General features: G+C 36.7%; 1 protein-coding gene across 1 annotated transcript in view; it reads right to left on the bottom strand.

Annotated features, from left to right (window-relative positions):
- Positions 1–4,615: 4,615 nt before the first annotated feature.
- The window catches only part of FANK1 (fibronectin type III and ankyrin repeat domains 1), a 60,968-nt gene continuing 47,885 nt past the window's right edge, over positions 4,616–17,698 (bottom strand). The window contains exons 5-11 of the mRNA XM_073354069.1: positions 13,582–13,656; positions 13,140–13,205; positions 9,166–9,331; positions 7,097–7,240; positions 6,315–6,392; positions 6,184–6,228; positions 4,616–6,081 (exon numbers count right to left, since the gene is read on the bottom strand). Coding sequence (XP_073210170.1) covers positions 5,980–6,081; positions 6,184–6,228; positions 6,315–6,392; positions 7,097–7,240; positions 9,166–9,331; positions 13,140–13,205; positions 13,582–13,656 — 676 coding nt within the window. The 3' untranslated portion in view covers positions 4,616–5,979. The remainder of the gene's footprint in view (positions 6,082–6,183; positions 6,229–6,314; positions 6,393–7,096; positions 7,241–9,165; positions 9,332–13,139; positions 13,206–13,581; positions 13,657–17,698) is intronic.

A 17,698-nucleotide genomic window follows, 5' to 3' on the forward strand; every position in this document is an offset into this window, starting at 1 on the left:
AATAACGTGGACTTAAAAAAGGTTCCGTTTGCATGTGGTATTATAGATGTTACTACTCATGTTTTGAATATGCTTGAGTAACACCAACAGACCCCAGTTTCGAACCTGGGACCTCTAGGAGCTTAGTACATGATCCTCTACTGTATGAGCTAAAAGCCATATGGTTATTAGCTAAGGCTGTAGCGCAGACTCATTAATTTCTCTCTAAGTGGTCTCAGTGCCACTAGATGGGACAGAACACCACACCCAGAAGGTGTATGGGTTACACTTGCATATATTACAGGTGGTTATAGGCACATCAATAGATGGTTGTAAGCCACAAGTAACCTATTAACCTGTTGGATTCTATAACAATTGATTAACCATGTATCAAAGCATCTGTTAATCACCCATTAACCTTTTAAAAACTATTTATAAATGGAACCTTAAAGTGTAACCAGCATTTCTAAGCAATACCCCTTTAACAAGCTGGAATTCCTAGCATAAATATTGCAATGCCAAATCTACAAATGCTTCATGAATCCAGTGAGGTTGTGTGTATGGCTCTTATTACAGGATCAGAGCCTCAGTTAACACCCATGCTGACAAAACAGATTTACAAAGATCATAGATGGGTTAAAACTAATCTGAACCATAACAGTTAAGTCTCGATACTTTAAGATTGACCTCCATATGATCATGCGTTTTGCTTATATGACCTATAGTGAGATGATGCATCATTACTAATAAGACAACACTTGCTATCCTAGGGTTCATCTTAAGTCTGCATGAGAAATCTCTGAAAAACACCTTTAACCAACTTGTAAATTAAAAATTTACAACTACTTAAAACAGCTGACTAAACAGGGGGCCATATATCAACAGTTATGAAACATTTAAACTTCTTAAAGCAAAACAGCTCAAGAACACATAATAATTTTGAGATTAATTTTACAGTTAAAGGCTATGATAGAAGTATGTATGACCTACTTGAAACTTGCTGACTCATGTCCTGGTTGGGGAATGCCAGAGAGATCTGGACCCTTTGAAAGCATTCCCTCATTCAAAAGAGGTAAAAACTTAAAGCGTTGTTGCTCCTGTTACTGGTAAACAACACTCTCCTAGGAAAGAGCACGTCGTACATGGGCTCTTCACAGAGCAATGCATGAAGTTGCATTATGTTAGTGCATGGGACTGGAAGTATAAATGACCATCAACAAACTAGTGAAAATTACTAAATATGCGAAGTACAAAAACTGTATAAAACAGAGACAGATATGGGATTTTCCCATCTAATGTCTTTCAGTTTTAGTAATCATAGGTATTGCTTTTATATAGATAAAAGTGTGATTTCTCCACCTGAGCGTCTTCTTTTAAATGCCTAGTTAGTTCAAAGCTGCTGTACATGGCTTTATTTCCCTGGCAGTTACTTTTTTTAGCATCAGTTCTGTTTGGTTCTGATTATTTGAAAATGTAATGTTATTGCGCTATTTGCTAATGCCCAATAAATGTTACTAGTTATAGTTTGTTTTTAATGCATTTAGACATTTACAATAAGGTTGAAGGAAGATTCATTCGTTAATTATCTTTTAGTACACTAGGAAATTTACTTTTGTAAACTCTTTAGTGCCAGAACTCATTCTACATACAGATTATCCCTTCTGAACAGCAACTAAATAAATCTATCCACAAGAGATTATGCCCCTATGGATCATCATCACATTTCGCAAAATATAGCTAAATATAAATTTAGCTAATAGTAAACAAAATAAAATACTAATCTACTACAGATTTAAGAGAGTGTGGGGTCTAATGGTTTAAATATGGGAGTAGGAATTGGGAGATCCTGAATTTGCATCCTTCTCTTGATACAGATTTCTCTTTTCATCTTGAACAAGTTACTTAACTTCTCAGCATCAGTTTTCCCAATCCGTGAAATGGATACAGTAACACTTAATTACCCAATTCATAGGGTGGTTTTGAAGCTTAATTAGTATTGATAAAGCACTGTAAAAACCATTGAAGTGCTACACGTTATCTAAGTCACCTCATAAACTTTCATCTCGCTGTCAAATTCCTGCTTTCACATACTCTCTTCTGCATGGTGTTTGCTTCTCCAACATGCCTGAATATGCCTTTCCAACATACATTCACATCTATTTCAAAACACCACAAGACTTTTGTATGTATTAATTTAGGCTTTTAAACAAAGCATTAAAAAGTGTGACCAGTGACTGTAAACAGTCATTAACAGAGCAGTCACAGAAAAATATTTTTAAAAGCCCTTTAAGGCAGGATATATAAAAATACAAGGCATGTTTTCATTTGGTTAGACTCTGGAAAAAAAGGTGCTATTGTTCTTTAAAAAAAAAAATGTAGCAACTGATCAGTAATTTTAACTGTTTAAACTGCAGACCATTTAGCACAGTATGATCTGAGATTAAACCTACATAAACCAGCACATTACTTTTTATGAACCATTCATTTATCATGCTTCAGTTAAACTTAAGTGTGCTTACTTTTTCACACACTTAGCTATATAACAGTTTGTGTTACTTTTGTACACATTTCTTATAGAATTTGTTATTTTAAGGTATTACAAGTGGACACAATGTAATGTTGCAATAGCAGGACACTCTATTCATTGTTAAGAATACTATATTCAATAAACAATAAACACATTTGTTTTGTTTTGTCTTATGTAATTACCAAAATTGATTGAAAAAAAAATGCAAGCACCACATCAAGAAAAAAAATATAAGATACTACCTAAGAAATCAGTACGATAGCATCTTTCTTTGCTAGGTATGTCAATATTTTATTTTGATACTCTAAATAACTGTAAAATTTCACCATGCAACAGTATTATTTTTCTTATAAATCAGCATATCACAGGCACTTTTTTGTTATACATGTATGCAGATATTTTCTAAATATGTACTTAAAAATTTGAAAAAAATTTATAGGAGTTTGAACTACCATCTTTATATATGATAAACTAATGGAAAAAACTTGTTTACAAATAGTGTTTTCTTTAGCCATTGGGAGTCGCAGAGCTACAAGCTCCCATTTTTAGAGCTGCATTTGACATAGCTTACTGAGCATATGAAGGAAACATAGATGTCTAACATAAGCTTAATTTCTCATACAACATTCCTTGCTAAAGCGTTTGCAGAACAGAAATTACGTTAATATTGAAGGAGCAGTTTATCTGCTTTTCTATTATCAAAGGTTATGAGCAGCTTTAGGCAGGCTAGATAGCTACTTTTGGTGTCATACCTTTGGGTATCCTGAAATTTCCTTAAAAAACTTGTGTTTCAGCATTATGTGAGTTTGTCATTAGTTTAAGAAGCTTCCAACTCCCTCCCAGCTGCAAAGCAACCCAGTTGCACACCTTGCTCTGTAAGTAGACCTGTACATCTAATATATACATTACTGCTATACTTGTTTTGAACATTATATAGGGGGTACTGTGGAGAAAACAGTATGTAAATGTAATTAAAGACGTTTCCTAATTCATATGGATAAGAGGGCTGAATTAAGGTTGCACAAGCAACTTTAATTCTGGTATTTCTTTTTCAGTGCTTCTGTTTGCAACTTGAGAAACATTCTTCTAACACTTTTGTGTGTAATTTCCTAAATTTTTAAAAAAGCGAACTAAAAACAAGCAAAAAAATTTAACACCTTCTCCCCCTGAAATTCCATGTTGTTCTTCAGCAGGGTTGGAACCTTTAGATTCACCTCATAGATCCCTGGTATTTGAGTAAATTCATTATAAAGTGAAGGAAGATTGTCAAATAAAATATAAAATGACAGAAGAGTAAGAAATAGCCTAGTTTCCCTCCAGCACAAAGTGAGAGATAAAAACATCCTGTGTTAGATGGCAGGTGTGTAAAGAGCCCATCCTTGGAAAAAATGTAGATGCAGAGGATAAACATAAAAACAATCAATTATTTGTTAGTTAATTGCCATGCCTGTGCAGTCTCTTTGTTATCAATCTTCTTCTTGCAGGAATTTCAAGATACTGAGGTTTATTTTTTTTTCCAATTAATAGAATTTTAGCGTACATTTATTTTTTGAATTTTAGTAAATTGCATCCATATTGGCTGTGCTGCTGGGCAACTGGACTGCTTAAAACAACATAGCATCAAGGATAGGAATGTTGGCGGCATTTGGGGTGGGGGGAAATCGACAATGGCAGTCTTGGTACCTTAAAAGGTAAAAAAACAAAACAAAAAAAACAGTCTAGCCCACCCCACAAAATGAAAGTCACTTCTTGTGGAAGCATACTTTGTGTTTCTATATAAAGGTAAATTGAAAGCAAGTCCAGCTTATGCTTTAAAACATATGATAGCATTATCAACAGGACAGAAAGTACAATGATTGACACTTAAAAGTAAACATTTACACCTAAGAGAACTGATGTGCCCCATTGCAATATTTCATTGTAGAAAGGAAAGTATTGCAACGTATCATGATAAAGGAAAACATCTACATTTTAATGTCAATCAGTGTATATTTTAAAAGTGGATGTGTTTTATATAAAAAATGTCAACTATAATTACCATATGAAATATGGTAATTGTCAGTAAATAGTATTGATGTGCACTCTCCCCTCTACAAATTTAAGAGTACTTTAATTACATTTCAATGGTCTTCCCATTGTGCAAATTTAAAGCATTCAAATTGTATATAACTCTGTTACTTGTTTGCTCACTGTTGATAGTAAATCAACATTTATCTCATTATTTGTACAGTTTACATTGGCTGCTACTAAAATTGTGTTGATTTTTAATTTTTATTATTAATGTTTAAAGCTTATCACTATTTAGCTCCAATTACCCATTTCTGGGTTTTCTAATACCTTGTACACTATATTGTGAATGCAAGAGTTACAAGCAATTTTTAAAATAATAAAACATTATTTGGTGACCAGGCCAGGTTAAATGTTACATTAATGCTTTGGAATTCTTTAGCTTTGAACTCCAAAAAGCTGTTAGACTGTACCTTTAGTGACGAGTAGACTGTACCTTTAAGTGATGATTTCCTCTTACCTCCCCAGTATAGGCCTTGTCTTCTCTACTGAAAAAGGTAACTAACACACATGAGCTATCCCAAGGTAAAAACACAGAGAAGACCAGGCACTTTATTTTTACCACAAAGTGAACTTGGTGAGGTCAACCCCTTGAAGTGAGTATAAGGCAGTTTATCTTGTGATAAAACTTAAGTGCTTGGACTTCATTGCGTTTCTACTGCAGGATAGGTTGTGCATGCATGTTAGTTGCCCCTTGATGCTGCAAGACAGTGTATGAGGAGGTCCCTGATTATTTACATCAGATAATAGTTACAGTTAATGTCACAATTCAGCTTCCACCCTGAAATCCACATTTCAACTTAATTTATTACATACACCTTCCTAACCTAACACATTATCCTGGAAGGATATTACAGTTCTTAAGACTTAAACTTAGTCCTTCACTCCTATGGCTGAGTCTGGGCATGCTGCGCAAGCAAGATGCTCATTTCCTCGGGAGAAAGAAGGGACTTCCTGGCTATTTTAAGAGTGACAATAGGCATCAGTGGGAGTTACTGAACATTCTTTAGCCAGAGGGACAGGACTAGGACAAAAAGGAAAAGAAAAAGAGGGAAGTAATAAAAAATATGTGAAAAACAATCTTTGTCATGAGCTCTAAGAAGGGCTTAGAACAGGGAGGGGAATGATATAAAAACTGCATTTATGACAACATTATTTTGTTTTACATCTAACTCTAAATGCAAGTGAATATAAAGTAGCATTAGGGAACAATGACAGTACAACATACATATACATTTAAATACAAGACAACATCCTCAAGAAGAAGCTGAGCTACACATTTTAATGAGCATCCAAGAATCTGTAACAACTGAACAGTATAAAGTAAAACAAGCAAATTCTAGTGCTTAACTGAGGGCCAGTCTTCATGTTTTCACCTTACTGGTAGAAAAAGCACTCCTTTTCTTTTATTTAGTTACCTCACGTGACTGAGAGCCAAGAGCTGGTGGAGGAAAATTGTTTTTCTCAGTTAATTTTCTCTTATTTTCTTCTAACAAAATGACCACGCTCTAAACCAAAAAAAAAGCAGAAAGATTAAGGGAAAGGGAAGGGTTTTAAAAAGCAAAACCAGTAGAAACCAGGAAATCAATATGTAAAATAATTATTCATACATGTCTGTGAAAACCTCTAGCCATTTCTAGGAGACCTTTGCCATACTGAAAGACAAAACAATGGCATATTCAAAATCTTTTAAATATTTTTTAAATCTTTTTTTTTAAATAATATAATTGTTTTTAGCTACCTCATTTTTAACAGTAGAGTCTGCTCCTTTATCCAGCAGCAACTGAATCAACTCTTCATGATTATTTAATACTGCCACCTGCAATATAATACAATACTAGAATACATAGCCTCATATTACAGTGTTGTTATCTGCCACAAGTTAGTGTATGTATGTTACATTACACAGGCCTAAGTCTTATACCGGGATCTGCTAATGTGGACTCCAGTGCCCATGCAGAGTTCCACTGGCTTCACTGAGATTCCAAATGAGAGCAGAGATCATCACTAGCTGAATCTGAGGCAGGATCTGGGTTTTAGACAGCAGAGAGGGCTCTGCAATAATATGTAGACTTACAAAGATCAAAATATCACGTACACGTATTTCTAAATGTTATGAATTTAAAATGTACAGGCTACGTTCCTCTGTGATGACTGAAATGATAACATGATATAGATAGCATTTTATCATCTTTATAGAACATATGAATACAGTACTTCAGAAAGATAAATTCTGAAAGGGTGAGATAATCAGAGGACTCATCCTAATAAAAATACATTTGAGCCTCTGAAGTCTTCTCCAACTAAGTACTGTTATTTTACAAACCAAACCAAGAGTTTTTTTAATGTATTAGTAGAGGAATAGTGGTAGTTTTTTCCCTTGAATAAAAGCCCTCTGGGAGTGAATGCATAACCATTGCTATCCTACTGCACATCTGAGTTAACAAGGATTTTCTAATTGCAGTCAAATTCCTGACCTTAATTGCAAGTACACAACTAAACTGGTTATAGAAAAAGGCATACCATTAAAGGTGTTTTGCCATCTTTATCTTTCATATTCACATCTGCTCCTGCTTCAATTAAAAGAGATGCCACATCCTTATTCCCTGTTACTGCAGAAACTCTCATCAATGGTGTCCATTCTAAGACTGTATCTTTAGTATCTACCTATTGTAGAAAGGAAGACATTTCTTATACTTGAAAAAAAAATCCCTATTTAACTAAACAAAGATTTTTCACATTGCTGAGCAATTGCCGAGTTGAACAACTCACAACCTCTCTGAGGATGCCATATTTTTATAATGTGAAATCAAATTGTGCCATAAACCTAAGGGGAACTAACTCACATATTTAAAATAAATTATATGCTGAAGAGCTTTGCTGGATCAGGGCTACAGTACTCAGTACCTTCCTTGCTGGATGAAGCCCATAGGAGTTAAGATTGTGGCCAGCCTCCCAGAGGATATTAGTAGTAGTACTTTGGGTACATATTTTAACTGGAACCCCAGAAAGTTTCTCCTACAAGCTCCAGTGAGTGCATGCTCCTTTAAGAGGAGGCAATGTATTCCTTGCTCTGCACCCAAGTTACATGGTAACTGCTTTAAGAAAGAAGATATTGGAAGTGACTCCTGTATGTTTTCAGGCCTTTGAAGCTTGTGCATTGAGAATAAATTTCTTCCTCATCCAAAAGAATCATAACATCATTATGTATTTATTATTTATTGCAATTTAAAATAACAAAAATGCAAAGCATTAGGCACCCTAAACATATAATTAATATTACAACAAAACCTCAGCAGTATGCCAATCACTTAAATAAGACCTCTTCTACCAAGTCCCCTACAAAAAAAATCTCCTTTCTACTCCTTGATTTCAGAACCTTTGTACTACTGCTCCAGCAGTAAACCTGAATATGGCTGGATATCTGATAATTTAAGTATTCCAAGTCCATACTCTTTTATGGTGAAATAAAAAAAGATATTTTATGCCAAAGAAGAACATGGTAATAACCTAGATAAAATTATTTTAAATCTGAAAAATAGAAACATGTCATTTCTATGTCAATATTCATATTTTTCAGACTGCAATATGCAAGTTTAGGTCCTGAAAATATACAACTCATTTTCCTTTAGGTTGAAGTCATTGTGGAATGCAACAGGACCAAACTTCACTCCAAGATTTGCAGATTTTTCAGTTATCAGTAACCTCTACTACCCTACTCACTGGGCTAAGAATGCTATGCGACAATAAAGTTATAATGTGAGGTTTAATTTTGACCTATCTAGCACATAATCTCCTTCTCTCTCACTTTGCACTCTTGCAGGAGCCTCTATCAACATGACTTTTCTTAATCTGAATTTGTTTTACAGGTCATTTCTCAATTCTTTACAGTTCTTGTATTCTCAATTAGAATAACATTATACCCATCAATCTTTATCTCCATATCTTTAACTTTTCATTTAGCCTTCCTGCAGTCTTGAACCAGAGCTTTCGAGCATCTTATCAACTGCAACCACTTGATTAAATTATATCCATCAATTTGCTAATATTTGCTGAGCTGTTACTAAGCATATCCCATTTTGTTTGCTAATGCAAGTTTGTGTCTCCAGATGGTGCGAAATCAATAGTAGGCAAGACTGCCTGTCTTCAATTTCATGGTGGCTTGGGAGCAAAACAGAATGCCAGATTTTTATTAAAACTATAAAACCTTCAATTTCAGGGTCTATCTACAAAACAATTACCAAAGTATAGTAATTTAATTATAAAAAAACAACAGAGCTAAAAGGTAGCACTTTCCCCAGCCTCCTATAGCAGATTCTCAATGTTCCCATCAGAACTCTGATGACCTGCACTTTCCCCATTTTTAATTCAGTTTCACAATTCCTAGATGTTCAGGACCTATGTCATGGTCACTATCCTTCCAGCCAAGGGCTTTCCACCCAGCAATAAGATGCACTCCTTTATCCTAAGGGGCTCAGAGATATACTTAGAGAGCACTAACATTCCCAAAGTATCACCAGGTTATCAGACAACCTCTTTATGTCCCATAAAAATGCTGTTTTCTCTTAAAAGCACACAGATAAAATGCATACCTGACAGCCATCATTAATCATCCATTCAATAACATCACAATGTCCTCCATCCACAGCCCAGTGCAAAGCTGAACAACCTCCCAGATCTCTGACTTCCCAAGAAGCTCCTTGTTCTCTGAGGTATTTAACAATATCCAGGTGACCAGCAAAACACGCTAACATTAGGCTGTAACATAAAGAGAATTATTTTGCTGGAAGAACGGGACATCATTATTTTACTTACATTGATGATGTACTTTAATTTGGGCAGCCTTTTCTCATCAACTATTAATTTCGAGCTAACAACCACCAACTTTACTGATATTTAATGTACAGCTAAGCTGTAGCTGTCCCTGGGAAAGGGTGAAAGAAAGGCACAAGACCCTTCACGTACCTTGCTGCACCCCACTTTGCCTCCAGTGCTCCAAAACAGAAGAGAACCATAATGCTAGAGCCAGCATAACCCAAACTACAGAGGAGAGAGCTGCTAGTACTGAACACCATAGTGGCATCTTCCTGCATGCTCACAAGCGAGTGGAGGTCAGGGTGTAGAAATGGCCATCAATGAGTTCATCTTCAGACAGCGACACTGGAAGCATTATGCCTTCTCCAGCCCTACACAGGCATAAGAGGCAGTATGTTTCTCAGCCTCTCTCAGGTTGGCAACCCCTTATTCAAAGTCAAAAATGTTTGAAACTCCTTTACATTTACCATAAATGTTACAGTAAAAAAAGTATCATTAATAATCCTATTAATCTGTGTATCTTTGAGACGCTAACCGAGAATACTAGACCTTAAGACCGTAAGGGTGTACAGAAAGTGAGGGAGAAGATTTTTTTCTTTTCTTTAGATAGTAATATAATTTTCAATGCCTTGTGATCACCCTGACTGCCATTCATGATCCCCACTGTGAAATTCTGATCTAGTGGATGGGAGCACTGGACTAGGAGTCATGGAATATGGCTTCTAGTCCCTGCTCTACCACTGCCCTACTGAGTGACACTGAGCAAATCACTTCACCTTTCTGTCTTGTCTATTTAGACTGTAAGCTGTTCAGGGCAGGAATGGTCTCTTCCTATATTTTACCACCACCTAGTACAATGGGGCATAGGCGCCAACTCCGTAGGTGCTCCAGGGTTGGAGCACCCACAGGGAAAAGATGGTGGGTGCTGAGCACGCACTGGCAACCCCCCTATCAGAACTGGCCCTCCCCACAGTGCCTCCCACCCACCGGCGGACCCATGGATCAGTGCCTCCCCACCCCCCTGCGTCTCCCACCCATCGCAAACAGCTGTTTTGCAGCATGCAGGAATCTGGGAGGGAGGTGGGGAGAAGCAAGGAAGCAGCGTGCTCGGGGGAGGGAGGTGAAACCGGGTGGGAAGAGGCGGGGCAGCGGTGGAGCAGGGGTGGGAAGGGGTGGAGTGGGGGTGGGCCCTGGGATGGAGACAGGGGTCAAACCCCCCCCCCAGTACTTTGGAAAATCGGCACCTGTGCAATGGGGCCCCTGATGTTGGCTGGGGCATGCAGGCGCTACTGTAATATTAACAACAATAACACTGTCAAAGTGATAAGGTGGGTGAGGTAATATCTTTTACTAATAAGATATTACCTCATCCACTTTGTCTCTCTAATACCCTGAGACTGACACAGCTACAACTACACCACATACAATAACGCTGTCACTGAGGTGAGGCATTTCCTACACTAACACAGTTCCGGCTCTTAAAGCCTTAACTGAATCCTTAAGGTGAAATGAAAATATAAATATGTTTTTAATCAGAGTATTAAAATTAAAACAAGATTAGCCTGTAATAAATAATAATAATACTATGATGATATTTTAACTGGCCACCTGCCTAGATAATGTCTGTACAATTGTCTCATTAGTGATTAATATCTCTTTCTCACTAATCTCTTTTAAATAAAATAAATATGTAGCTATCAAACTGTACATTCAGCTAATATACTCACACTTTGTATTTCTATTATCCTTGTCTTTTCCCTCCCACAAAATTTGGTTCTATACCCACCTGTCCTGTCTTGTCCCTATTTAGACTGTAAACTATCAAGACAAGGACTTATTTTATTTTTGAATAGCACCTGTCACAAGGGAGCTACTCAAGTACACAAAATGAAATCACACATTTAATTTTTGAGCCCTTAAATTCATTGTCAACCAAAATAAAATTGTTCTATGTTAATCTCACAAGAAACATGAAGCAGTGATCAATTATCAAAGTTTTCCCTTTACAGTACTTTTAAATTGGAAAGAATCTAATTTATATCACAATGTTGTGTATATACACTTGTTAATCTCAGATGATATCCGACAGTCTTCAGATTTTCCCAAAACCATGACCCCTGGCATCAAATGTGTGCATGGATAGAGATGGAAACACACTTTACCAATGCACAGGAAAACAAGACAAATACATTTATTTGGAGCATGTGGAATAAAGTTAATTGAATACTGATGCTCTGTGTATAAGAAAAGTATTGAGCCTGCCAGTTCATTACCAGGCAAAACACATGTATGCGTGCATGCTACAACCCCAGAAAGCCATAACTGGGCCACTGATCATCCAAGGGGGCAGGGAAACAGATTCGTGATCTAACAAATAGAGAAGCAGATGGACAAATATCCTGGGACACTTGAAAAGGTTCATCACTGGGAGCATCTATCTTTTGGATAACGTATGGAACCAGGTAACTCTACCTCTCATTGTCTGATTTACTAAGTACCAAACAGAGTAACCTAGTTATGATGGAGAGGACAAGCAGGATAACGGAACTGCCAGAAAGGGCTGCCTGGAGCTAAGAATGCAATGGGGAAATCAGAGTGACTACACTAGAAACTCAAGTAGCTACAAATGGACTGGGCTTCCTGAATGCTTCAGGGATGACAGCTGTAAGGGATTCCAGCAGATTGGTAGCAGTCTCATCAGAGAAGGAAGTAGGGTGACAGCTGCAAGCAAAGGGACAGGCACAGTAAAGAATATACCAGAAGGAAATCACTGGGGAAGCCAAGTTCAAAGGAAGACGTTTATGTAAAATGCCATGAGGCCAGACTAGAAGGAGCCCAGACAGCATCAAGATAGTAGCCCAGATAAAGACAAGGTCCAGCAGAAACAGAAAGACCTAGCAGGCTTACCTAGATTTTAGGAAGCACTGCCTTATGCAAATCAATTAATTGACTAATTTGCATATTTAAAATTTGCTTATTACCATAAACTTGTTTTTAAAAATTGTGTGCGAAATTAGTGATGACTAAAGGCACTGTCATGATAGTCCTGGTAAATGATACCTTCTGTTTACCTCGAGGGCAGCAGCAGCCTCCATAGCCCATGCACTTATCAGTATCTCTGTTGAGACTGCCCATTATTATACAGCGTTGTGGTGACTTTGTGATGTGGGAGCAGACACACACCAAATTTATCTCATATAGGGGCCACCAAAGAGTCACTAGATGGGATCAACTTTCAGCTGAATATGAATTTTGTATAGCGGCTCTAATATAGAACAGCATACGGTGCCTAACTACATATATATCATAGTTATCAGCCACTTCTCTTATCTTACTACAGTCTGTTCTAGTGTTTATTTGAAGAGAGGGTTGTTCCTTGAAGATATATTTGTAAAGAAAAGAGACAAATAAAAATGAGTGAATTTAGAGATTAGAGCCAAGCAGTGAGAGTAAATACTGTGTAAGCTTCCTCTTCAGACCTCTGCTAATACAGCTGACTCCTGATCTACAATTCTCTTTTCTAATGAAGTCCTGTGTTCTTTCTGAACAAAGATTGCCAGTTTACTGAATTTCGTAGCAATTTTATGATGTGATCAAATGGAAACTAAGATTAAATCAATAAAACTCATTTTCAGTTGTGACCAAAACTAGAATTTGAATATCAGTTTCCAGAACTGAAAAAATAATGATGCAATAATGCATAATACCAGTTCCCCAAAACCTCTGGTGAAGCAATATATCTGTGCAGTACCTGTCCTTTCCACTTCCATTCTTCTGATTTACATCTGTTCCATTCTGTACCAATATTTTCGCAAGCCTACATAGCAATAAATATTTTCATCAAGAACAATGCCCAGTAAACTAACATTTCTCATTAAAATAGAAACTCTGAAAGAGTAAATAAAAACTTTGTTTTGCACACACAGTCTATTACTGATAGTGAAAAAATAAATAAATAATAATCCTAAAAAGGGACTTCTTTGATTTTCAACAATAAGTACACAGAAGAATAAAATAAACACTCTGGATGAATTTTATAAATTGTCAAAGTTGCCTTTATATTACAAAAAAGCAAAACATCAATAATATTCTACTTTTCCTAAACTGACCGTCTATTATTGTGCTCCAAATATATTAAACAAGTGTAAAAATCAATCCTACACAACAAAGAGGTAAAATAAAAGCAGTAATACCTATCATATCCTTTCTGAGAAGCAACCATCAGAGCAGTAAAGCCTAGTTTATCAGGAACATCCACCTTCACATGTCTTACAGAAGGAGAAAAGAAAATGTTACAAACTAGTGTATCTCAAATATTTTCAGAGACAACTATAAATCTTTCCATAACATATTTCTAAAGAGTGTCTTATAAATTCAAAGCATTGTAATCACTGATTAATTTTGCCAACAGCGTGAAAGTAAAAAACATTGATCGTTTTATCAAAAATTCTGACTACTATTCTTGCTGATTTCTATTAGTTTGTTTTTTATTGTTTTTTTCCATAGAAATTCATTTACAAATACTTTTCAAGTTTCATTTTTCCAAGAAAAATAAGCTACTTAAAAAATTATAGCTGCCTAGGTAAAATGATATTTTTAGGGAAAAAAGAACTTCACCATCTCAGAGTTGAGGTTGGAAATATAATGGCAGTCAAAATAATAACTAGAATATTCTAATAAACATTTGAAAAAAATCAGGAAAATTGGACAGTTTCACAACAAGCTTATTCTAACCCTGTTGACTTAACTAGGATACTAATCTATTATACAAATGAAAGCAACTAGAAATTGCATGTTACCAACTGCAACTGAATGGGATGGTAACTTGCTAGTGATTAAAATATATACAGTTTTATATAAATAACTTAATGAGTCTGTGTGCATCTCTATGATTATGTTACTCTATGACATCTGTGGTCAATTTGTGACGAACAGACAAGAGAGATGTGCCTATCATATGGGGAGGATGGATGAGGTTGATACAAAAGGTGAAGTATAATGGATTCCTTTACTCTTACTGGTCTGTTAAACTGGGATGGTATCTCTGTACATGCAAAGAGCTGTGGAGCTAAATCCTGGAATCAGAGTAGCAGCCATGTTAGTCTGTATCCACAAAAAGAAAAGAAGTACTTGTGGCACCTTAAAGACGAGCCTTTCCCTTCCTCTGTGAGATACAGTAGGTTCAGGCCACCAAATTCTGGCCTTATCTCTCAGTTTTCCCAAAAAAACTTTGCTCCTGCTGATACATCCTATACTTTCTACCCTGCACACCTGCCAAAAGTGGTACAACAGCACTTTAAACAGCTAATTACTAACACCCCCTGTCAAGGTTCCTCCCCCACTCTGAACTCTAGGGTACAGATGTGGGGACCTGCATGAAAACCTCCTAAGCTTACTTTCACCAGCTTAGGTTAAACTTCCCCAAAGATACAAATTAATTTTATCCTTTGTCCTTGGATCTCCACTGCCACCACCAAATTCTAACTGGGTTTACTGGGAAACGTAGTTTGGACAAGTCTTTCCCCCCAAAATCCTCCAAACCCTTGCACCCCACTTCCTGGGGAAGGTTTGGTAAAAATCCTCACCAATTTGCATAGGTGACCACAGACCCAAACCCTTGGATCGGAGAACAATGAAAAAGCATTCAGTTTTCTTACAAGAAGACTTTTAATAGAAGTAAAGACATCACCTCTGTAAAATCAGGATGGTAGATACCTTACAGAGTAATTAGATTCAAAACATAGAGAATCCCTCTAGGCAAAACCTTAAGTTACAAAAAGGACACACAGACAGGAATAGTCATTCTATTCAACACAGTTCTTTTCTCAGCCATTTAATGAAATCATAATCTAACACATACCTAGCTAGATTACTTACTAAAGTTCTAAAACTCCATTCCTGGTCTATCCCCAGCAAAAGCAGCATACAGACAGACACAGACCCTTTGTTTCTCTCCCTCCTCCCAGCTTTTGAAAGTATCTTGTCTCCTCATTGGTCATTTTGGTCAGGTGCCAGCGAAGGTTACCTTTAGCTTCTTAACCCTTTACAGGTAAGAAGATTTTTCCTCTGTTCACGAGGGATTTTAAAGGGGTTTACCCTTCCCTTTGTATTTATGACACCACCTAAAACAAACCAAGTTTCTCAGGCGCTAAGTAGAGAGTGATAAACACCTATGGTCCCAGCTATGCATGTGAGGAGTGCAGCCAGCAGAAAGAGTGCCCTGGCTCCGCCACATCACACCCCATGAGGGCCATTCCCTACTTACCAGGTGAGAGCCACAATCCACCATCTAGTATAGGGAGGAGGCAACAGTCTTAGTTCTATATATATAGATGGTAAGGTGAAGGTTGTGGTTACTACTGGAAATGCAAATGAGCATGAAAGTTTGTCATGGATAAGGGTAGCAGACAGAAGTTGATCTGGGTTTAAAGTTCAGATTGTCTTCAGAATCTGAATACTACAGTTCCTAGCTTTAAAATATTTAGAATATTTCACATCTAAAAGTTTTAATAATGAATTTTATATGTATTTAAAAGCTTAACTCTATCTTAACAAAAAGGTTTTGTCTAGGTATTTCCTTTTCAAATATAATATTTAGAATATTGATATGCGCCTACTTGATGTAGTTGGTTATTTTGTTTCAATTTCATAAGTTCCTTGGATCTAATTAGTTCAGCTGAAGAGCTTTCAAACTCTCACAGTAATTACTTTAAAGGGGTGGGGGGAAGACACACCCCAAAACATAACAATTTAGGTTTCAGAGAGATAGCCGTGTTAGTCTATATCAGTAAAAACAATTAGGAGTCCTTGTGGCACCTTAGAGACTAACAAATGTATTTGGGCATAAGCTTTCGTGGGATATAACCCACTTCATCAGATGCATGGAGTGGAAAATACAGTAAGCAAGTATAAATATATAGCACCTGAAAAGATGGGAGTTGCCTTACCAACTGGGGGGTTAGTGTCACCCCTTGTCAACTGTTGGGAATGGGCCACTTCCACCCTAATTGAATTGTCCTCATTAGCATTGACCCCTTTCCCCCTACTTGGTAAGGCAACTCCCATCTTTTTCACATGCTGTATATTTATACCTGTTTCATAAACATACAGCTGAGGGTAGCATAAAATCCCTCCTTTACCTGTAAGGGGTTAAGAAGCTCAAATAACATGGTTGGCACCTCACCAAAAGGACCAATAAGGGAAGAAGATCCTTTCAAATCTGTGGGGGGAGGTTTTGTTTTTCTGCTCTCTTGGTTATTCTCTCCGGGACAGAGAGAGACCAAGGCAGGAAAAACATCTCCTAAAACCCTACCTGAAATAAGCATCTAAGATTACAAATTGTAAGTAATAGCAAGGGAATGCATTAGATTATCTTTTGTTTTAGCTTGTGAATTTCCCCTGTGCTAAGAGGAAGGTTTATTCCTGTTTTTGTAACTTTGAAGTTTTGCTTAGAGGGGAATCCTCTGTGTTTTAAATCTTATTATTCTGTAAAATTACCTTCAATCCTGATTTTACAGAGGTGTTTCTTTTACTTTTTTCTTTATAATAAAATTCTGCTTTTAAGAACCTGATTGGTTTTTAGTGTGCTCAGCTTGTTTACCGATTTGATTGATATATTATTCTCAAGCCTCCCCAGGAAAGGGGGTGAAGGAGCTTGGGGGGATATTTTGTGGAAACAGGATTTGTGCCTTGGGGAAGTTTTTAACCTAAGCTGGTAGAAATAAGTTTAGAGGGACTTTCATGCAGGTCCCCAAATCTGTACCCCAGAGTTCAGAGTGGGGAGGGAACCCTGACAACCCGCTTACTGTATTTTCCACTACATGCATCTCATGAAGTGGATTATAGCCCATGAAAGCTTATGCCCAAATAAATGTGTTAGTCTCTAAGGTGCCACAAGGACTCCTCATTGTTATAACAGTTTAGATTACTCCTGATGCCCAACTTCACCAGGCACAGATGGAATTTTTCCAAAAGCTCTAAGTTTCATATCAGTTAACCCCAAAATTTACCACCTGGCCCTTCTAAAAACATTAGTTCTCAAGGACAATATACTAAAATAAATTTAGAATTTATAGACCAACCTAATATTTGAAATATAACATTCCAAAGTAAATGAGAAAACTTTTCCAAAAGTAAAAAGAAACCTCTATTTTTTCCATATCTCATTCTTCCAATATGTCTTGTCCAATTAGCTTCAAAATTTTGGAGAAAAATATATCTTCTGGCAATGGAATATACATAATAAATTTCAGGGAAAAGATACTTTTTTCCCTAGATAGTTGACAGAGGGAAAAAGAAAAAACAAATATA

The sequence above is a fragment of the Lepidochelys kempii genome, chromosome 7 (genome assembly GCF_965140265.1).
Source record: "Lepidochelys kempii isolate rLepKem1 chromosome 7, rLepKem1.hap2, whole genome shotgun sequence".
Lineage (NCBI taxonomy): Eukaryota > Metazoa > Chordata > Testudines > Cheloniidae > Lepidochelys > Lepidochelys kempii.